Source organism: Bombina bombina, chromosome 5 (genome assembly GCF_027579735.1).
Source record: "Bombina bombina isolate aBomBom1 chromosome 5, aBomBom1.pri, whole genome shotgun sequence".
In the NCBI taxonomy this organism is placed as follows: Eukaryota; Metazoa; Chordata; class Amphibia; order Anura; family Bombinatoridae; genus Bombina; species Bombina bombina.
The window spans coordinates 753278049-753301817 of record NC_069503.1 but is presented as its reverse complement, the minus strand read 5'-3'; the positions used below and the strand labels follow the sequence as shown (position 1 = coordinate 753301817).

Genomic DNA, 23769 nt, shown 5'->3' with positions numbered 1-23769 from the left:
ACTAGTTGCCGGCTTCTACAGAATAGCTGCTCAGTCCCATAATAACACTGCATGTCATGCGGAATATGCAAAATAAAGAGAGAGTGTATGTGTAAAGCTGAATAACAGAGAATCAGATTTTCTTAATTCATGATAATGTTCATTGCTAGGTTTGGTTCATTAACACCACTGCAACTACTGTAGGTTCCTACTGGCCGTCCAACCATTATTAACAGAATTTTGTCAATTTCAGATCGCTTCTTTTTTTTTCTCAGGTCAGCATCTTTTCATAATGTATTCAAGGTGAGACAAAAGCGCCACGCTTGAATAAAGAAAGGCTAATCTTCATTAATCATGACTGTCCTTCTCTACTGTCACCAGCTAATTAATGTTTTTATATAAAAAAATGTGACTTCAAAGAGTGAAGGTCACATTAAGGATTCATTTTCCCCATGGAAAGCCTACGTAAATTTTTAACTATGCAAATATCTTTAATTCCCTTTGACAACTGCTACAAAGTCTGGTCTCAGAAGTAACCACAAGGTATTTAGACAATGATGTAAACCCTTTCATCATATGGAGAATACATTTGTTCTATAATTTAATGCATCTTAAAATAGTCTGACAACTATAGTCAGTTTACCAATATGAAGTTGTTTCAACTGCTTGTTGCTTCTATATTTATTTATTTTTGCTAAAATGTAAATGGTTCACAAAGTTCCTTTTATTTTATGATTTTCGTAAGTAAAATCCAAGAGGAGTGAAAACTACTTCCCAAGAGGTTCCTAATGGTTCTTGATAGGGATCAGCTGATCTGCAAATTTGGTTATAGATTTTTAAAAAAATGTAAAAAAAAAAAAAAAGTTTAATTGTGTATAGTGAAAAAATGCAATGCATTTTCATTATTAGTTTTGCCTGCCCTTTCTGTAACTTCTGTAAGAGAGAGAGAGAGAGAGAGAGAGAGAGAGAGAGAGAGAGAGAGAGAGAAACACAGACGGAGAAAATAATAATAAAAATGTATAAAAAAAACAACCAACCAAACAAAGTGCTTTGTGCCCTGTGCAAAACTAGTAATTGCATTCAATCAATTCAGCCTAGCAACAGTTTGCAGCATATCCTTTCAGAGGGCTCATACACTGAATGCAGGGGCGGAACTACGGGGGGTGCAGAGGCGCAGCTTCAGCAAAAAACGTTGACCTGCTGCTGCTGCCTGCACTGATATCATTTGAGTGTGACGTGATGCTTCACTAGTGTCTCTGACTACAGGGAGTAGTCATCCAGCAGTGCAAATGGGCAGCCAAGGAGCCAAATCACTGCTGCATAGATGTAATGGACAATTAATAACTGCATAACAACTCAATATACTACAAGACGCTTTTTATTCCCTGCTAACAGATTTTCATATTTAGTAGCAGAATACTATAATGGTTTTAATTATATTTGAATGGTCCAACTCCATACAATGTTTGTGACATTGCCTGTGAGTATCAGTACTGAAAGTTTTAATTACAAGAAAATAAAAGCAGACTTTCATTCTAGTATCTCTCCATTACAGATGTTTTGTATTTATTTATGTATTTATTTTTATAGAAATTATGTTGAATGTATAAAAAGTTATTTTACCCAGAAAACTACTATAAATTGGGTTGACAACTGTGCATCATGCATTGGAATTGTGGCCAATCAAGTGGTTAAATCATTTGCAATAAAAGGGTTAAATATTGCTGTCTCTGTGATACTTATAATGCTGTAAAATACTAACTTAGTAACATAGAACAACCCACGAAAGTCATGGCTCATAGAATTACAATTCTTGTTCCTCTCTCTATGAACCATTTGATTTAGGCTCTTTTGATATTTGATTTATATTTAATATAATAATAATAAAGTTTTGCTATTCAATGACCTCACAGGGTGATGACTGTAATGTACAATTAAACTGAAACTTTAACCTATAGGCATGTGTATGTATGTATATTTATGCATGTATGTTTATGTGTGTGTATATGTGTGTATGTGACTGTGTGTGTATTTTTGCATGTATGTGTGTGTATGTTTGTGGAACCAGCAGATTACAGACCTTGTTACTACAGCATTGGGGGGTAAACTGTGACATGGTCCAGCCCCCCCATACTGTATATAGTGGTACTGTATAGTGACACTGACTACTGGTGACTATATAAAGTACTGGGGCGGGTAGGGTCAGGCCAGTCATCTCACCGGCATATTACAGACTGTCACTAACTCACTATATACAGTACTGGTGGGTTAAACAGTGTCACTATATACAGTAATAGGGGGTGAGACCATCTCACAGACTGTGGGCACCGGGTACCCCCTTTTGCAGCCATGTAATCTGATTAAAACATTTTTTCTGTGTTAAATGTTAAAAAAAAAAAAAAGATGTATCAAATTCACGTTTTTGGTGGGGGGTGGGGCCCTTCTTAGATTCATGCACCTGGGCCCTGCTGTTTCTAGTTACACCTCTGACTGAATGATATGACTAGGACTGAACAGACACAAAACTAGGAAGGGGAACAGTTAATTTGTTTAGAAACTTTCAAGGACAGTTTGTTTGTATAAAAGATGACCATGTAACTTTAATCTAAACAAATAAAATAAAAGCACAAGAGAAAACAAAATTATAAATGCAAACAATGTGTTCCAATAAGCCTGCTGGGTGAGCTTTGTACATTCCAATATAAAAGGAGATAGTGAAAAGATTATTAGAAAACCATACATGCTCTCAGTATTATACTGGATAATATTCCCAAACTGAACATACTGTAAATTTAATCTGCCTCTCTGCAATGGTTTTAATTATTCTTGCCTGATGATAGAGGCTGACACTTCTTTACAATGTTGTGGGGCACACGTAGGCAGTGTAGGTGCTTTTGTAACAGGTAAGCACATCATTTATATCACATTACGGCACTGGAACCTAGCTGTCAGTATTACCTATAATATCAATGTAAATAATATACTCCCATCACCAAAAACTCAAATATACCTTACTTTGCTAACAAAAGTAAAGCAGTGAATTTAACCCCTTCGCGCCCTTATGATGTTCTATGCGTACTAACCGCTCTGGACTTTAAAGCTCTTAGGACAGCATAGAACGTCATAGCTGTACTAAAGCCAAAGGCACTTCCTGAATGGGATTGTGGGCTGGCGTCATAGGCAATCCCCCCTGACACAATCCCATCATTGAAATCACGCGATCACATGATTGATTTAATATTTTTTTTACTTGTTTACATCAGAACTTGTTCCAATGCAGACAAATAAGTCCGGGCTGGAAGGGGTTAATGAAGAAGAATTAAGAAATGATTAAGAAAGTTTTTTATTATGGCTAATGGACATGTACTGGTGAATTAACTTGCAGGGACAAACGGAAATGCATAAAAGTGAACCAATATTTGATTAAAGTGCTGGTAAATTTGCCATCATAACTTCAGATTATCTGAAAAGTCTTCTCATAACTAGCATATTAATCTGCTTATTTTGTTCAAAAGTCAACTCTACTTTTAAAAATTAGCATTTTTTTGTCAGGCTCTGTTACCGGATTCAATGTAGCCCCTCTGAAAGATTTTCTTTTAGTCTTATTGACTGGCAGCTCTTTCAGCCAATCGGAGCCTCACCATGCGCCCCATGTAATTTAATCACAGCACGCTCCTGTGCTTAGAACTCAGCCTGGAAGTTCAACTACGCAAGCGAAACTTACTACACTATTTGCGCAACTAAAACACTTTTTCTGTTGCGCAAATAGCTTAGCGAGTTGCGCTTGTGCAGTTGATCTTCCAGGCCAAGTTCCAAGCAGGCAGCTTGCTGTAATTAAATTATATGGGGCGCATGGTGAGGCTCCGATTGGCTGAAAGAGCTGCCAGTCAATAAGACTAAAAGAAAATCTTTCAGAGAGGCTGCATTGAATCAGGTAACGGAGCCTGACAAAAAAATGCTCCTTTTTAAAAGTAGAGTTGACTTTTGAACAAAATAAGCAGATTAATATGCTAGTTATGAGAAGACTTTTCAGATAATGTGAAGTTATGATGGCAAATTTACCAGCACTTTAAAGGAACATGAAACCCAAAACTTTTCTTTCATGATTCAGATAGAGAATACAATTTTAAAAAACGTTTCCAATTTACTCCTATTCTCAAATTCAATTAGTTCTCATGTTATTCTTTGTTGAAGAGATATCTAGATAGGTAGCGTGCACATGTCAGGAGCACTACATGACAGGAAATAGTGCTGCCATCTAGTGCTTTTGTTAATGTATAACATTGTTGCAAAACTGCTGCCATGTTGTGCTGGCGACGTGCACACTCCTGAGCTTACCTTTCTGCTTTTCAACAAAGGATTACAAGAAAAGAAAATGTGATAATAGTATGTTCTATCAGAATCGTGAAAGAAAATATTTGGGTTTTATGTCCCTTTAACTTAACAACTTCACTAATGTGCTGTTTCTTGTCTGTGTGCTAAGACTTTTGAGCAGTCTCTATTAAAAGGGACACAAATTTTTATTATATGATTCAGAAATAACGTAGTTTTAAACAACTTTTTAATTAACTTCCATTGTCAAATTTTCCTTCTCTTGGTATCTTTTATTGAAAAGCAGGGACCTAAGCTTAGGAGCGTGCAGGTGTCTGGAGCACTATATGGCAGCAGTTTTACAAGAATGTTATCCATTTGCAAGAGCACTAGTGACAGCATTATTTCCTGCCGTGTAGTGCTCCAGGCACCTACCTAGGTATCTCTTCATCACAGAATATCATGTCACTGCAGCAAATCTGATAATAGAAGTAAATAGGAAACTTTGATTGTATGTTGTGACTGAATCAAAATCAATTGTCTGGGTTACATATACCTTTAAAACAGTGATTTTAGTGCATTTGTTATTTTGAGTTACATATACAAGTCATATGATTTAAAAAAACATTTTTAGCAGACGATGCCTTTCAGAAAATAAAGAAATCCCCAAATAACGCAAATAAAACCCCACCAATTGGAATATCAGAGTTAATTTTAGTATACCTTTCTTTTATAAAATCATGATGGTCCACAGTCCTCCATAACATATGGGATATATTTACCGCCACTAGGAGGAGGTCAAGAACCGATATCAGAGCTTCCTCCCATCTCTCTCAGTTTTGTTTGTGGCCTCGTAGGAGTTGGTTGAGAATAAAGGTTGTTCCAGCTACTTGCTTATGGATTTAAATTTGGGAGCTCAAACCAATTTGGGACCCATAAACCCTGGGAATTAGCATTCACAAAGAAGACAGAAGAGAAACTTCACAGCAGCTGAATGATACAGGGACATAGTAATACCACGTTTAGTGGACAGGATTTCCCTATGGGACTTCAGCCATAACTACCCTCAGCCGTCTCGGGGTCTCGCCCTTAGCCTCCCCCTGAGGGACACAGGTATTTCCTACTCTACGATACCTGCACTGGATGGGCTCTCTACTGGATACTGCTGCAGCTTCAATGACAAGGATTTGAGATGCCTGTTAAGCCAGCGGAGGGGTGCTGCATAAGGTAAATGACTTTACACAGCACACACACAGCCCAGAGGCTATCTGTAGGTATTCTGACACATGTACAGCATAGCCAGGAGACTTAGCTTACTCTCCTCATGACACACTTTTTTATTTTTTTAAGGTGCCTAACTGCTATATTCCTATCAGGGACATCGCCAAGTAACACTGTGGCCTTTCACAGCCCTCTGACAGCTCTGGGGAAATATTTATGGCACTTATCGCATGTTTCTATGAGGTAAAAGGTATTTATTATGCTTGGTGCACATTATATAATTTTATTACACTCAAAATGGCTTTGAAGCCTTCTCTGAGGTACTGTCTTCTCTCCAATGGTAGTCAGATTCCTATTCGCTCAGGAAATTACAGGGCAGTAATTTCTAAAGTTCTTAATGAGGAATTCATTTTTCTAAGCATTTCCCTTTGCAGGAGCTGCCAGGGAGTTGCTTAAAGTGCCATAAAACAGGTTGAGATCTGTGCATATCCTAAAAGGGCTAATTAATTTAAAATAGTTTGCATCATTTTTTTTTTTTAAATTGCTGGCAAGTATTTTAAAATAATTTTCAAAAATAAGCAAAATTAATTACATAGCTAAGCTGTCTGGAGCAGCTAACTCCAGCCCTCTAATCAGTGTTTAAACACAGGCATTGTATTTTAACTGAGTTCACAGCTTCTAGGCAATTTTTGTTCGTTCTCTTGCTATCTTTATTTGAAAAACAAGGCATCTATGCTAAGGAGCCAGACAATTTTTGGTTTAGAACCCTGGACAGCATTTGTTTAATGGTGGGTGCATTTAGCCACCAATCAGCAAACACAATCCAGGTTGTGAACCAAAAAACATAAATTATGCTTACCTGATCATTTTCTTTTCTTCTGTGGGAAAGAGTGCACAGCCATATTCATTACTTATGGGAAATAAGAACCTGGTCACCAGGAGGAGGCAAAGACCGACCAGCCAAAGACATAAATACTCCTCCGACTTCCCCATCCCCCAGTCATTCAGCCGAGGAACAAGGAATAGTGGAAGAAGCATCAAGGTGAAAGGGTGCCAGAAGATAAACAACGCCTCAAAAAAATGGGCGGCGGGGGGGGCGGGGGGGCTGTGGACTCCTTCCCACGGGAGAAAAGAAATCAGGTTATAATTATTAGGTAAGCATAATTTATGTTTTTCTTCCCAATGGAAAAAGAGTCCACAGCCGCATTAATTACTTATGGGAAATGGATACCCAAGCCAAAGAGGACACAGAATGCCAAAACGGGAGGGTAAGTAGCGGACCAATAAAGGCACTAACCTAAAAACAGATTCCCAAGAAAACAAAATCCCAGTTCGTCCAAAACAGGGATCAACAAACATTTTGGAGAACAAAAACCGGTTCCAGAAACACAAATCTACCAACATTTCAAAGAACCTAGATAGAACCAATTGCGGGCCCAACCGAGAGCACCCACCTTAAGGACAGCATCTGTCAGCGGCAACAACCCCTGCGAGGGACCCCGACTAAAAATTCCCAGAGGGAAGATACAAGACAGAAGAAAAGGAACAACGTCTAGGGTGACAAGGAGACAACCCAGAGCCACTCAGTAGGCTACACCCGAACAGACTATATGAAAAGTCAGGAAAGGACCAGAAGACAAACGAACGATCTCAATGACCAGCAAACGCAAAAACAACGAGACAGCGTGGACACGCGTCACCATATAAACGAGGACTTGAAGGAAAAAACCCCACCCCAGTGAGCAGGGAAAACAGACCAAGTCCCACACCCCAGACCACAAGAGACTGAGGACGCCTCACAAGCAAGGAAAAATATCCGTAGCCGGAGAAAAGCTCAGGAGACAGGAAAAAGATGACAAAAACTAGTGGTGCAAAATAAGCAGAGCCCCCATCCGAAAACGGATACGAAACAGCCCGCTCCTGCACAACTGAAACTGCGCAGATCCACACTACACCAGTATAGACCGCTGAGCAGCGGGACATCCTTCCTGAATCAACCTTTCTTTCCCAAGGATCCAACTCCCCCAGGGGGTTCAGAAAAAACGCCTCCCAAGGGACCCTAAAGTGCATGCTAGCATTCAAGGAGCAACCGTCACCCTGGAGACAACGGCAACCTTCTGCAAGCTGGGTAGCGCAGCTAATCGTAGGCCAAAATAGCTGACCAACCGAACCCCATCCCTACACAAGAGGAAGTGAAGGACCACCAGGCACACTTGAGAAAAGCGACCAGACCCCGAGAAAGAATCCAAGAGACCTGAGGACACAATCCCTAAGGGCAAGCCCACAGGCATCAGATATAAATAACAAGTAATCGCAGCTGAATACAAACTTCAGAACTGCAGCTTGCTAGATGGACAAGCTAACCACTAGGCCACCTAGGCTCAATAGCTTGCCAGCAGACAAAGTAAAATAACTGCAGCTGTTTCCCAACAGCCAATCTTCTGCTACTAGGCAGCAAAGCTAATCCAAGAGAGACAAGAGTCCCTCAGAAAAATGCGAGACAGGGAGCACGTGTCCCCCAGACACCCAACCAATCTACAAATGATTGTACAGGCACAGAACACCCAAAGTATTGAGTGACCAGCGCAAATCCTAGGATAGAAAGACCTCCCAGAACCCCACAAAAAGGGTCAAGACTGAAAGCAACCGCTCAAGCCCCCTTACCACAAGCGGCAAGGTGACCAACAAGCTCAACCCATGCGCCGTGACAAAGTCTGCAGAAGGCATACAAAGGCATACAAAGGGGAAAAAAAGAGTTCTAGTCTTAGACACGTAAGAGGAATAGGAAATGGGAACCCCTTAACAAAAAGGTCCAGAGTCCATCCTCCCCAAAGGTATCAAACCAAAAATACTACAGACTCCTTAAAAGGGAGACAATAGGACCCATCCTGACCCGACCCCAAAACCCAGGGGTATAACAGGGGCATACAGATAGGATAAAGGGCTAGACTGCCAAAAACGTAGACTCTCCCCCGAGATCCACGACGGAATCATAAGGAGGAAACCAGACTTCTATAAGTCAGCACCCAAGGCAACACGCCCCAAGCCGGACCTGCTGGCATGCTATCTCAACGAGGACAAGCACCTTGAATCAAAATCCAAAAAGGACACAAGAGATACTGCGAAAAACACCCGCAGCACGAGTCCGATAGGGGAAAAAACCCTAATCAGTAGCCCCGAGGCACAGGACTCCAAAAACAGAGCACACCGCGGGCCCAAACCCCTAAGGGGCGATAAAAATTACCAGGGCACCAGTGACAACACCGGAGAAGTCAATCCAAAATCCCATCAGAGGCTAAAAAGCTCCCAGGGGCGGAGGTAAAGGACATTGACCACCTCCACATGACAGCCTAAACTACACAATGGCAAAGACCCTAGGAGAACTATTGCAGTAGCTCAAAAGGGCCTAACCGCTCCACGTGGTAAGGACCACACCCCTCTGATTAGGGACGCGAAAGGACACGGTGGGATACGTCGGGTGCGGACTGACACAGGCCAGCCAATTAGCGTTTTTTTTTTTTAATACAAAAACAAATAACTGAACAAGAGAATCAGCAGGTCCCGCCAGACCAGCCAGGAGCAACATGTGTCACTAACAAGTAACAGGTCACACACAAAACTCCAGAAGAAATCCGGGAACAACTTCCATAGAATAACTTAAATCAAGCAATCCCTGAATTCCCATAGGGAACACAGAAGAAAAATAATTCGGACCAGATAAAAGAAAAACAAGGACACCGCAGGCATCCGCCCATAAGGAACTATGTCTCGCAGGAACTACCACATGGAAACCATAACCTCCAGAACAAAAGGACTGGGAAAGCTCACAGTAGACCGACCAGGGAGAGACACATCCCCACTAGCCTATCTCAAAAAACCTTGGGAGAACTGAGAAGTCCTCTGACTATAAAGGAAAGGATCTCCAATAAGTAAAAAAGTTGTCTTAATAGAACACGCAGCCGCACAATCCTATAACGTAAAGAACAACAAGGGGGAACAAACACCCCTGGGAGGGAATAGCATAGTGCTGTATCCGTTTTCAGATGGGAGCTCTGCTTATTTTGCACCACTAGTTTTTGTCATCTTTTTCCTGTCTCTCTCCTGAGCTTTTCTCCGGCTACGGATATTTTTCCTTGCTTGTGAGGCGTCCTCAGTCTCTTGTGGTCTGGGGTGTGGGACTTGGTCTGTTTTCCCTGCTCACTGGGGTGGGGTATTTTCCTTCAAGTCCTCGTTTATATGGTGATGCGTGTCCACGCTGTCTCGTTGTTTTTGCGTTTGCTGGTCATTGAGATCGTTCGTTTCTCTTCTGGTCCTTTCCTGACTTTTCATATAGTCTGTGAATACGAGTCAGGATGGTGTCGCAGGGGAAGCTCCCACTGCATCTCCGGGCTCTCACTTTCGCCCAGGCCCTCCACGAGAGACTGACAGGACTACTTAAAACTCCCGTCCCATGTCGAAGGGTAGCACCCTCCATAAGAGACATATGAAAAAATAATTTTAAAAGAAAACTTCTGACACATCTCTGCCAACCTCCTGGGATAAAAGGCAAAGAATGACTGGGGGATGGTGGAAGTGGGAGGAGTATTTATGCCTTTGGCTGGTGGGTCTTTGCCTCCTGCTGGTGGCCAGGTTCTTATTTCCCATAAGTAATGAATGTGGATGTGGACTCTTTACCATTAGGAAGAAAATAGGCTGGCTTCTAAACTTACATTCTTGCTTTTCAAATAAAGATAGTAAGAGAATGAAAAATTGATAATAGGAGTAAATTAGAAAGTTGCTTAAAATTGCATGCTCTATCTGAAACATACAAGAAAACTTTGGGTTCAGTGTTTTAAGCTATGTAATACAGTTTTCAAAAATGTATCAAAAGAGTTATTAAGCTTAGTGCAGAGTATTCTATAACAATTTTGTTTGTGTGTATGTAGGGTGTCTCTACATACCCTGCCATTACACCCTATGGAACAAAATTAATATGTCCCCACTAATATTAATATTAATCATTTACTGATAACCTTCCCTGTACATACATTACATGTGTTTTACAAGCTTGTTCCACTAAGTCAGTCAATACACTCTGAGTACCACAGCTTTTTACTTTCACTACGGAATTATGCACTGTCTATGTTGATCAGGACCTACTCACTTTACCCCTGAGTATAAGAAAAGCTAGCAAGGCTATGGCACCATATTATGTGGCTATTATTGTTGAGTTTCATACTCTCTGCTGATAAAGCACTACATGCTGTATATACAATGAGGGGTAATCAATTATTCCTAAGGGTTCAGAGTTGATATCCTCTATGCAGGTGTTTTTGCAAAGACCTTTAGGCAGCTGTGCACATGAGCACATTCGTATGTGATCTGCAGTGTACCCAATTTACTATAATATGTGTAATTGTATATTGTACTGAACATAATCACAAATCGTGCCATTATCATTTATTATAACTATCTGCGCAATAAATACTTGTATATAAGTCCATAAAGCATTGTACTCCCATCATTGCCAGGGGATGTATACAGATAATATTTAATTGAGCATAAAATATACAACACTATATAAAATGCAAACTGACAAAAAAACCCCAAAAAAAACCTATTTGCAGTAATGTACTTCATGTACGGTTATGTACACTGGTATACCAAATCTCTAGAAGCTATTTATGTTTATTGCATATGCAGCAGCACACATAATGATTTTTACATAGGCAGAACTTTCTGTCTCTGTAGATATGCAAGACATTATATGTTCTATTAGTGTACACAATACTATAATATATGCTCCTTTAGGTATATCCCTTATCCATATTACTCTGCATGTTTAATTCCAAATGCAGTCGTGCAGGATTTCTCTGTATTTAAGTACAGCAGTGGAGATTCTTTAGAGAAAAGATCTATTGGTATTTCTTTTATACTTATTGTATAGGTAATTTATATGTATGCACATACGTTTATCATGCAGATACTGAACATTAATCATGAATATTTTCATTAACAAATGTACATTGTGTATTCCCTTTGTAAGTATACGCAGTCTCTGCTTATTCTGGAAATGGATTTACAAGTATCTACTGTGTACTAAATGGTTTATATGTGGTGCTTCTCTAGTCAGTAAGTCCACATGACAGGTTAACCCCATTCAATACTGAAACTTTCAGAGAAAAACTTGGCCAAAATTTTGGATAATTTTTAGCATTATTGCTATCACTCCATTTAAACAGAAATAGAGCCTTGGTAATGTTTTTTTTATTTACCTGTCAAAACTATATATTCTTTTTAAGTAGGCAACACAAGGTAATCTAGGCCCATTTTGGAATATTGCATGCCACCATTTCACCTTCAAATGCGATCAAATAAAAAAAATGGTTTCTCACTGAAATTATTTACATACTGCTTATGAAATCATTGCACAAATTGTTGTAAAAGCTTCTCTGGGATCCCCTTTGTTCAGAAATAGCAGACATATATGGCTTTGCCATTGCTTTTTGGTAATTAGAAGGCCGCTAATTACACCTGTGCACCACACTTCTATTATTGCCAGAAGTGAAGGGGTTATTTAGGTAGCTTGTAAGGTTAATTTTAGCTTAAGTGTAGAGAGTACCCTCCCGTCTGATACTTCCCACCCCCTGATCCCTCCAAAACAGCTCTCTTCCCTCCCACACATCCCCCTGGTCACCCCATCTTAAGTACTGGCAGACAGTCTGTCAACATAACAATTTAAATCATATATATATATATATATATATATATTATTTTTTTTTCCTGTAGGGTAGGAAACTCCCTTACCCTCCAACCTCTCTTATCCCTCCCAAACAGCTCACTAAACCCTCCCCTGTCTAAATAGTTCTCGCCATCTTAGGTACAAAATGTTTTTTTTTGTCATTTTTTTTGTCATTTTATTTTTTGTAGTGTAGTAGACTGCCCACCTCCCGCAATCATTATTAGCCCCCCACACCCCCACCCCTTTCCTGTGTGTAGCTCCCCTAGAGTCCCCATCACTCTCTCTCCCTTTATTTATTTTTGTTGAGCCATCATACTTCCGCCCCCTCCCTCCACTGCTGGACTTCCCACCCGCCTCTCGGATTCCCACCCACACCTCCCGCCGGCACCAGCAGAAGATCGTTACAGACGGTAACACCCACAGTGTCACCATCTGTAAGGATCTGGTATCTGCCCTCATATGGAACCGGAGCTTTGAACACACTCCAGTTCCATATGCAGGAAGATGCCTGGAGCTCAGGAACTCCAGCTCTCAGCTGTAACTTAAAAACCGAGACTGCTGGAGCTTCCTGAAGCTCCAACATATATTTGCATTGTGCTGTACGATGAGCAAAGTACCGCACAACGCATATATACATCCGATTGGGTGCAGGGGTTTAATATGTGTGTATGCTTAAGTAGATACATGTACACTACATACTGACGCTTATGTCATGTTCAAATTTATAAACTTTGTATAAACTTATGTTTTAGTTTATATATTTTAGGATTCATCAGAAAAAATAGTTTGGATATCTGGACTGATTATTTTTGTCCTTCAAGAGAACTGTTTTCTTTTTTGAAGCAGAGCCCTCCCTTATTGACAAGCAATCCTATCTCATGTTGCTAAAAATCCTTCAAATATGGCAGCCTTTATAAAAGAATTTGGAGGATTTGGGAATGATTAATCCCAGTACCAGTGTCGCCTCTGGGTCAAGGGTTTCCCCCTAATCTGTTCATTGTCCAAAGGGACTTGTTCCGTCAATTTAACCTCTTGAGAAAGCCCAGTGGTGGGAAACGCGTTGAGGGTATCAACAAGTTTGATTTCCTCTAGAAGCAAGGTTACCAATCAACATTCTGGAATTTAAGCAATTATTTGGGTTCTTCAGCCGTGGCCCCTATTAAAGGAGGAAAATGTTATCTGTTTTCAGTCAGACAATATCACGGCGATGGCCTACATAAACCATCAAGGGGGTACCTACAGTCCGTTGGCCATGCAGGAAGTGTCTCAGACTCAAGGTCATCTATTTGAACCAATGCATTCCATTTATATCTACTGTTCTATTGGAAAGCACTTTTCCTATTACCAATCTCTTCAGCAAGGAGAGTTTCTGAGTTGTCAAACTTGTCTTGTGATTCTCCATTTCTTATTATTCACAAAGATAGGCTGTACTTGGTACTAAATATGATTTACTTCTTAATGTAGTTTCTGCAGAAAATATAAATTAAGAAATTGTTGTTCCTTCATTGTGTTCAGATCCTGCTAACTCTAAGGAGCGACTGTTACATATACATCTTGATTAAGTCAGGGCTTTAAAATTATATCTCCAAGTTACTAAAGATATCAGACAAACTTCTAGTTTGGTTTGTTCACTACAAAGGTAGTGTTGGCTTCTTGTCTCAAACAAATTATTCTAAAGGCTTATTAAAATGCAGGAAAGTCACTTCCTAAGCATATTACAGCTCTTTCTACAAGAGCAGTCGCAACATCGTGGGCTTTTAAAAAAATGATGCATCTTTGCAGCAGATTTGCAAAGCTGCAACATGGTGTTCTCTGCTTACTTTTTTCCAAATTTTATCGATTTGATGTTTTTGCTTCTTCGCAAGCAGCTTTTGACAGGAAAGTCCTTCAGGCCGCAGGGTCGACTAAATAGTAACTGCCATAAAAAGTGTCCCACCCTTTCTGTAAACATCTTGGGTATTAATCCCATATGTTAGAAGACTGTGGCCGATCATTTTACGAAAGAAAACAAAATTCATGCTTACCTTTCGGAATAATTATGGTCCACAGACCCCACTTGTTTTAATTTTTAGGCCACAGTTCAAATGACACCTATACAGACTCTGCTTTGTCTTTCCTCCCTATATGTTTCCTATACTCTACTCGGCTATATGTTAAATAAGTAGGTCCTCCACACCTTGTGGTAGATATGCTGAGTAACTGGTTTACGAGCTTGAATAAGAGTATCAATGACACTCTCAGAGAAACCTCTTTTTGCTAAGACTAAGCATTCAATCTCCACGCAGTGAGCCTCAGAGAATCTAGATTTTGATGAACAAATGGACCTTGTATCAGCAGGTCTCTGCGACAAGGTAAGTTCCACGGAGGAGATGAGGACATCCCCCCTAGATCCGCGAACCACGTCCTTCGCGGCCACGATGGAGCAATCAGGATTACTGATACCCACTCCTGATTGATGCGGGCCAAAACTCAAGGAAGAAGCAGTAATGGAGGAAAAAAGATATAGGAGTTTGAACCTCCAGGGCACTGCTAGTGCATCTATTAGATCTGCTTGGGGATCCCTCAACCTCAAACCGTACCTGGGTAGCTTGGTATTGAGATGGGACACCATGAGATATATCTCCGGCATCCCCCACTTGCTGCATATCCCTGCAAACACCTTGGGATGGAGAGACCATTTCCCTGGATGGAAAGATTGCCTGCTGAAAAAATCCGCCTCCCAGTTGTCCACACCAGGAATGTTAATCGCTGACAGCGATCAGTTGTGGAGCTCCGCCCACTCCAGAATCTGAGTTAATTCCTTCATCACTAAGGAACTTCTCGTTCCCCCTGATGGTTGATGTAAGACACCAAGGTTATATTATCTGATTGGAATCTGATAAACTGGGACAAACCCAGAAGTGGCCAAGCCTTCAAGGCCTTGAAGATTGCTGTAGTTCCAAAATATTGATAGAGAGAGAGGACTCCTCCTGAGTCAACAACCCCTGTGCCTTCCTGGTGCCCCAAAACAGCTCCCCATCCGAATAGGCTTGCGTTCGTAGTCACAATCTCCCATGATGGTCTTAAGAAGCATGTCCCTCGGGACAGATGATCTGGACAGAGCCACCAAGAGAGTGATTCTCTCGACCGACTGTCTAATACAATCTGCTGAGACAGCTCTGAATGATCTCTGTTCCACTGCCTCAGAATACACAGTTGTAAAGGTCTGAGTTGGAACCTATCAAAAGGAATGATGTCCATGCAGGACAACATGAGACCAATCACCTCCATACATTGGGCCACAGAGGTCCGGAGGGCAAGACATGCCGAAGCTAGCTTGCAACATCTCTGGGCTGTTAGAAATATCCTCATGGATATGGAGTCTATTATAGTACCCAGGAATTCCACCCTGGTACTTGGGATAAGAGAACTTTTATCCAAGTTTATCTTCCATCCATGTGATCGAAGAAGACTGAGAAGGGACTCTGAGAATTCTTCCGCAAGACAAAAGGATGGTGCTTGCACCTGAATATCGTCCAAGTATAGGGCTGCAATACCCTGAGTTCTGGCAATGGCTAGAAGAGCCCTCAGAACCTTTGTAAAGATTCTTGGAGCAGTAGCTTGGCCAAACGGAAGGGCAATGAGCTGGAAGTGCTGGTCCAGTAATGCAAACCTCAGGAACTGAAAGTGTTCCCAGTGGATTGGAACATGAAGGTAAGCGTCCTTCAGATCTATAGTGGTCATAAACTGGCCTTCCTGAATTAAAGTAAAGATGGACCTTATTGTCTCCATCTTGAAGGAAGGGACACTGAGAAATTTGTTTAAGCGCTTTAGGTCCAGAATTGGGCGCAAAGTTCCCTCATTCTTTGGGACTACGAAAAGGTTTGAAAATAAACCCAAACCTATTTCTTTGATAGGCACTGGGACAACAACTCCTAAGGAGGATAGATCCCGAATGCACCCTAGAAAGGCATCCCTCTTATCTGGTCTGGTAGATTCGAGAGAAGGAATCTGCCCCATGGCGGATTAGATTTGAAGCCTATCTTGTATCCCTGAGATACCACCTCCAGGACCCACGGATCCTGTACGTCCTTGAACCAGGTGTCTGAAAAAAAGACAGGCTGCCCTCTACACAATAAGATCCCAGATCGGGGGCCGCTCCCTTCATGACGATTTGTTTTCGGCGGGCTTCTTATTCTGCTTGGATTTATTCCATGACTGAGCCGGCTTCCAAGTATTCTTGGGTTGCTCAGGCTTGGAGGAGGATTGTTGTCATTGGAATGTCAGAACGAAAGGAACGAAAATTAGAAGATTGTCGTCCCTTAGACTTGTTCTTCTTATTTTGCAGTAGGAAGGCACCCTTGTCTCTGGTAAGCGTAGAAATAATGAAGCCCAGGCCTGGACCAAATAAAATATTTCCCTTGAAGGGAAGAGAAAGGAATCTGGACTTTGAAGTCATATTTGCAGACCAAGACTTCAGCCAGAGCGCCTGGCAGGCTAGGACCACAAAGCCAGAGGCCTTTGCATGTAGGTGAATAATTTGCATGTTTGCATCACAGATAAAAGAATTAGCAATTGTCAGAGCTTTAATTCTTTGAATATCTTCGAGGGGAGACTCCAACTCAATGAGTCGCACCAATAGGAAGCCGCTCCGGCAACCGCAGCAGCCGGTTGAAACAAAAATCTTTTATGTTGAAACATATTTCTCAGAAAGGTTTCCATTTTCTTATCCATCGGCTCTCTGAACGAAGAACTATGCTCAAGAGGTAGTACATAGCAAGCGTAGATATAGCACCATCCACCTTAGGAATGGAGCCCCACAAATCCAGTTCAGAGTCCGGGACTGGGAAATACTTTTTAAAAGTAGGCGAGGGGATAAAGGAAGAACCAATTCTTTCCCATTCATTCTTAATAATGTTCGCCATCTTAACCGGCACAGGAAAAGTCAAAGGAACCTTCCTGTCTTCGTAAAACTCTGTCTAATTTGGGTATCATAGGTTCTTCAGGCAGCGTGGCCTCTGGAACCTCTAACGTAGACAGAACCACCTTTAATAAAAATGCAAGTGCTCAATTTTAAATCTAAAGGACGGTTGGGGTGTCTTTGCCTCCTCCTGGTGGCCAGGTGTTGTATTTCCCAACAGTAAGGAATGAAGCCGTGGACTCTCCCTATCTTAGGAAGGAAAAAAGCATTATCTTTAAACTCTTCCAATTATCTGAGCAAGAGGTGGTCAACACGTGGCCTCCATGTGTTCCTCAGTAACATTAAAAATGTCCAATTTTATCTCCAGAAAAGATATTGTTGCCAATCATTTAAAATAATTCACTTACTCTATATATTTTAACAATGTTTTAGGTCCAATATTACAATGTTATTGGCCAGTTTTGTCCTGTTGATTAATAGCAGGTTGGCCCTCAATGCCCTAGATCAATGGTTTTCAAACCTGTCCTCAGACCTCCCTAACAGGCCACATTTTGAGGTAATCTGAACTAGAGCACAGGTGAAATAATCAGCTGATTAGTGCACATGGTTAATTTACCTGCTCTCATCCAAGGTAATCCAGAAAATCTGGAATGTTGAGGCGGCCCCAGGACAGGTTTGAAAACCAGTGTCCTAGAATGATATGAGCATAATCTGATGCTTCCTACCATTTGGTTGTTCAGTTTATAAATGAGAACAAAACTAAGCCAAAAGATGTAGGCTGACTTTTTACTAACAGAAGTCATTCATCAATGAATAATACAATATTTGACGATGTAAAAAACAAACAAACATATATTTATTAAATATTATTGGAATTTTTTTAAACAAGCAATACAAAATCAATAGTTCTATAACGGATAGTGTATGTGCCACATAGAAAGCTAAGCTCACCTCATTCCCTCTGTGGAGTTGTTCTGATAGTTTCTGTAGAGCTGAGGAATTCCAAGCATAGCCTCTGTGAAAACTGCCAGGAAGCCCAATGCTTCCACATAGAGTGAAGAATCCAGGGAAAGATAAGTTATATATCCAGTCACGCCAGTAAAAGCCAGGACGCACTGTAAATAGTCTGTAAATCTGCTCCACTGCCAAAAGAAGTTCATGTCGAAATCTGAAATAAGAAAAAACAGCATGGTCACTACAGAACAAATCAAAATCAGACATTACAGGGATATCAGAGTTACTGCTATCTGTAGCTGAACAAATAGACTTGTACAGTTAAAAGAGAAATTAAACTGCTGGGCACAGCTTTCCTCCTCTGCCTGTAGTTTTCTAGTTTAACCCTTTACACCATCTTAGAGCTCATATATTCCTGTAACCTGCCACTGAAGTGTTGAACATTCATAGATCAGGGATGTTGTCAGCTTTTCAAGTACTGTATTGTGCACTTTGGGCTAGCACACATAATAGAGAGTCGAGATTTACATGTTTGCAGTTTTTAAACACAATTTAAAAGTTACAGAACACACACACAAATATATAAAATGTATATTAAAAACACAAATAACAGCAATGCATTTTGTTTAAAGTCAAAAAGGCCTGAAGGGACAGCAACACTGCTGTCTCAATAGGCCACCTGGGAACTACATGTCCCAGAATACAGAAAGACCAAAGCAGTGGCTGTTCGGTAGAGGGAAGTAATATACGGTGACTACCGAAGACACAGGAAGTAAATGTAGCTGCTAAAGGCAGATGGGAGTGCACGGCTATAAGGAACAGAGTGGAGTGTGTGGCTGCTTCTAGGAACAGCTATGGCTGCTGAAGAGAGGTGAGTGCACAGCTGTTTCCAGTGATTGCTTGCATTGTTTGGGGACTGAGACTGAGAGAGCCTATAAGTTTGGTTATTTAAATGTGTGAATACAATTTTAACCTATTGTGTATATTGTGAATTGTGACAAAAAAGAGTTGGACTCTGCAAGCAAACTGACATATGCCACAGTGAAGCCCAGATATACAAGATCATTTTAATATTTTAAATATTAATTCTGTACTGTGCATGTATGTTTGTGAATGTGTCTGTGTGCAAATGCGTGTGTATGGATGCATGTATATGTGCGCTCACGTATGTGCAAAAATTCTGTATCTCTTTTAGAACAGCGATAGTAGTGCCAACTTTTATTTGTCATTACTTAATTTAACATAAATGGTTGAACATGCTTTAATTGAAATCTAATCTAAAGCATAACGTCACCCTACAATCAACATCACAGGCGTAAATGTGCCCCGCTTCTCTCACAGAGTGTAAGAATAACTATGCTCCAAGATGGCGGAACCCAGTATGAAGATGATTAGTTTGACCAACAAAACCAACATCAGTAATGGGTTAAAATAAGAGCACCACTTTGAAGAGAACTGCAGGCACAATAGGTAAAAATCAACAGCATAGTGAGTTAGTTAACACCTTTTAATTAATGTGAGAAAATACTAATTAAATTAGCAAACATGGACAAAGTGGTGGGTAAATTAGCTACATTGCTTACAACAAGCCACTGAAACAAAGATAGTTATTTAGTTTATGCCCCATGTACTGGATGAATAAATGTGAAACAGATTCTGGAACCACAATGCCTATAATTAACTTTTAGTTGCTCAAATCCTTGGTTATTCTATCTGTACCCCAAAACAAACATTCACTGGATTCACAGCCTTACTGGCTTTTTTCTAGTTCTTCTCAACTAATACTCTTGATAGCTTTAAAAATAAGTAAAACAAAGTCTAATAACAGAGCATAACTATTATAACAAGTATTTGTGTCTTATAAGTAATCTGAATAGTCTAAACCTCACTCCAGCCAGCTGTTTTTGGTGGAAAGTCTTATATAGTTTTATATGTTAGGCAGCTAAAATAATTATTATTTTTTTTAATACAGTATAAGTTATTGAGTTACAGAACTTACGTTATCAGAGATAAAAGATTAGTACAGATAGGAACAGAAAACATAACACAGCTCGAGAATGCCAGAAAACAAATTTTATGCTTACCTGATAAATTTATTTCGCGATGTACCGAGGACACGGATTCATCCTAACTTGTGGGATATTGTCCTTCCTGACAGGAAGTAGCAAAGAGAGCTCCACAGCAAAGCTGTCTATATAGCTCCCCCCTTAACTCCACCCCCCATTCATTCGACCGAAGGCCTATGAAGAACAGGAGAAACTATAAGGTGCAGAGGTGACTGAAGTTTACATAAAAAAATACTATCTGTCTTGAATAGACAGGGCGGGCCGTGGACTCAGTACATCGTAAAAGAAAGAAATTTATCAGGTAAGCATCAATTTTGTTTTCTTTTGCATTATGTACCGAGTCCACGGATTCATCCTAACTTGTGGGATACCAATACCAAAGTTTAGGACACGGATGAAGGGAGGGACAAGACAGGAACCTAAACGGAAGGCACCACTGCTTGCAAAACCTTTCTCCCAAAAATAGCCTCTGAAGAAGCAAAAGTATCAAATTTGTAAAATTTTGAAAAGGTATGAAGCGAAGACCAAGTCGCAGCCTTACAAATCTGTTCAACAGAAGCATAATTTTTAAAAGCCCATGTGGAAGCTACCGCTCTAGTAGAATGAGCTGTAATCCTTTCAGGAGGCTGCTGTCCAGCAGTCTCATAAGCCAAACGGATGATGCTTTTCAGCCAAAAGGAAAGAGAAGTCGCCGTAGCCTTTTGACCCCTACGCTTTCCAGAATAGACAACAAAAACAAAGAAGATGTTTGACGAAAATCTTTGGTTGCCTGCAAATAAAATTTCAAAGCACAAACCACGTCCAAGTTGTGCAACAGACGTTCCTTCTTAGAAGAAGGATTAGGACACAGAGAAGGAACAACAATTTCTTGATTGATATTCCTGTTATTAACAACCTTAGGTAGGAACCCAGGCTTGGTACGCAAAACCACCTTATCAGCATGGAACACCAGATAAGGTGAGTCACATTGTAATGCAGATAGTTCAGAAACTCTTCGAGCTGAAGAGATAGCAACTAGGAACAAAACTTTCCAAGATAAAAACAGAATTTATGTTTACCTGATAAATTACTTTCTCCAACGGTGTGTCCGGTCCACGGCGTCATCCTTACTTGTGGGATATTCTCTTCCCCAACAGGAAATGGCAAAGAGCCCAGCAAAGCTGGTCACATGATCCCTCCTAGGCTCCGCCTACCCCAGTCATTCGACCGACGTTAAGGAGGAATATTTGCATAGGAGAAACCATATGATACCGTGGTGACTGTAGTTAAAGAAAATAAATTATCAGACCTGATTAAAAAACCAGGGCGGGCCGTGGACCGGACACACCGTTGGAGAAAGTAATTTATCAGGTAAACATAAATTCTGTTTTCTCCAACATAGGTGTGTCCGGTCCACGGCGTCATCCTTACTTGTGGGAACCAATACCAAAGCTTTAGGACACGGATGAAGGGAGGGAGCAAATCAGGTCACCTAAATGGAAGGCACCACGGCTTGCAAAACCTTTCTCCCAAAAACAGCCTCAGAAGAAGCAAAAGTATCAAACTTGTAAAATTTGGTAAAAGTGTGCAGTGAAGACCAAGTCGCTGCCCTACATATCTGATCAACAGAAGCCTCGTTCTTGAAGGCCCATGTGGAAGCCACAGCCCTAGTGGAATGAGCTGTGATTCTTTCAGGAGGCTGCCGTCTGGCAGTCTCGTAAGCCAATCTGATGATGCTTTTAATCCAAAAAGAGAGAGAGGTAGAAGTTGCTTTTTGACCTCTCCTTTTACCAGAATAAACAACAAACAAGGAAGATGTTTGTCTAAAATCCTTTGTAGCATCTAAATAGAATTTTAGAGCGCGAACAACAACCAAATTGTGCAACAAACGTTCCTTCTTCGAAACTGGTTTCGGACACAAAGAAGGCACGACTATCTCCTGGTTAATGTTTTTGTTAGAAACAACTTTTGGAAGAAAACCAGGTTTAGTACGTAAAACCACCTTATCTGCATGGAACACCAGATAAGGAGGAGAACACTGCAGAGCAGATAATTCTGAAACTCTTCTAGCAGAAGGAATTGCAACCAAAAACAAAACTTTCCAAGATAATAACTTAATATCAACGGAATGTAAGGGTTCAAACGGAACCCCCTGAAGAACTGAAAGAACTAAGTTGAGACTCCAAGGAGGAGTCAAAGGTTTGTAAACAGGCTTGATTCTAACCAGAGCCTGAACAAAGGCTTGAACATCTGGCACAGCTGCCAGCTTTTTGTGAAGTAACACAGACAAGGCAGAAATCTGTCCCTTCAAGGAACTTGCAGATAATCCTTTCTCCAATCCTTCTTGGAGAAAGGATAGAATCTTAGGAATCTTTACCTTGTCCCAGGGGAATCCTTTAGATTCACACCAACAGATATATTTTTTCCATATTTTGTGGGCAAAGAGAATGACTGGGGTAGGCGGAGCCTAGGAGGGATCATGTGACCAGCTTTGCTGGGCTCTTTGCCATTTCCTGTTGGGGAAGAGAATATCCCACAAGTAAGGATGACGCCGTGGACCGGACACACCTATGTTGGAGAAAGCTTAATATCTATGGAATGCATGGGTTCAAACAGAACCCCCTGAAGAACTCCAAGAACTAAATTTAGACTCCATGGCGGAGCAATAGGTTTAAACACAGGCTTAATTCTCACTAAAGCCTGACAAAAAGCCAGAACGTCTGGAACGCCTGCCAGACGCTTGTGCAACAAAATAGACAGAGCAGATATCTGTCCCTTTAGGGAACTAGCTGATAATCATTTCTCCAATCCCTCTTGGAGAAAAGACAAAATCCTAGGAATACTGATTTTACTACAGGAGAAGCCTTTGGATTTGCACCCAAAAAGATATTTACGCCATATCTTATGATAAATTTTCCTGGTAACAGGCTTTTGAAGCCTGAATCAAGGTATTTATGACTGACTCAGAGAAACCCCGCTTTGATAGAATCAAGCGTTCAGTCTTCAAGCAGTCAGTTGCAGAGAAATTAGATTTGGATGCTTGAATGGACCTTGAATCAGAAGGTCCTGTCTCAATGGCAGAGACCATGGTGGAAGGGATGACATGTCCACAAGGTCTGCATACCAAGTCCTGCGTGGCCACGCAGGCGCTATCAAAATCACCAACGCTCTCTCCTGTTTGATTCTGGCAATCAGACGTGGAAGGAGAGGGAAAGGTGGAAACACATAAGCCAGGTTGAACGACCAGGGTACTGCTAGAGCATCTATCAGTACAGCCTGAGGATCCATTGACCTGGAGCCGTAACGAGGAAGTTTGGCGTTCTGACGAGACACCATCAGATCCAACTCTGGTGTGCCCCATAGCCGCACCAGCTGAGCAAACGCCTCCGGATGGAGTTCCTACTCCCCCGGATGAAAAGTCTGACCTCTATCATCACTAAGGAACTCTTTCTTCTGCCCTGATGATTGATATAAGCCACAGTCGTGATGTTGTACGACTGAAACCTGATGAATCTGGCCGAAGCCAGCTGAGGCCATGCCTGGAGAGCATTGAATATCGCTCTTAATTTCAGAATATTTATCAGTAGGAGAGCCTCCTCCCGAGTCCACAAACCCTGAGCTTTCAGGGGATTCCAGAC

The 23769-nt window shown here is 41.0% G+C and overlaps 1 protein-coding gene across 2 annotated transcripts in view; it reads right to left on the bottom strand.

The window, feature by feature from the left end:
- The window catches only part of SLC66A2 (solute carrier family 66 member 2), a 490515-nt gene that overhangs the window by 147539 nt on the left and 319207 nt on the right, over positions 1-23769 (bottom strand). For both annotated transcript variants that reach the window (XM_053714832.1, XM_053714833.1), the window contains one exon: positions 18084-18300. In XM_053714832.1, coding sequence (XP_053570807.1) covers positions 18084-18300 — 217 coding nt within the window. The remainder of the gene's footprint in view (positions 1-18083; positions 18301-23769) is intronic.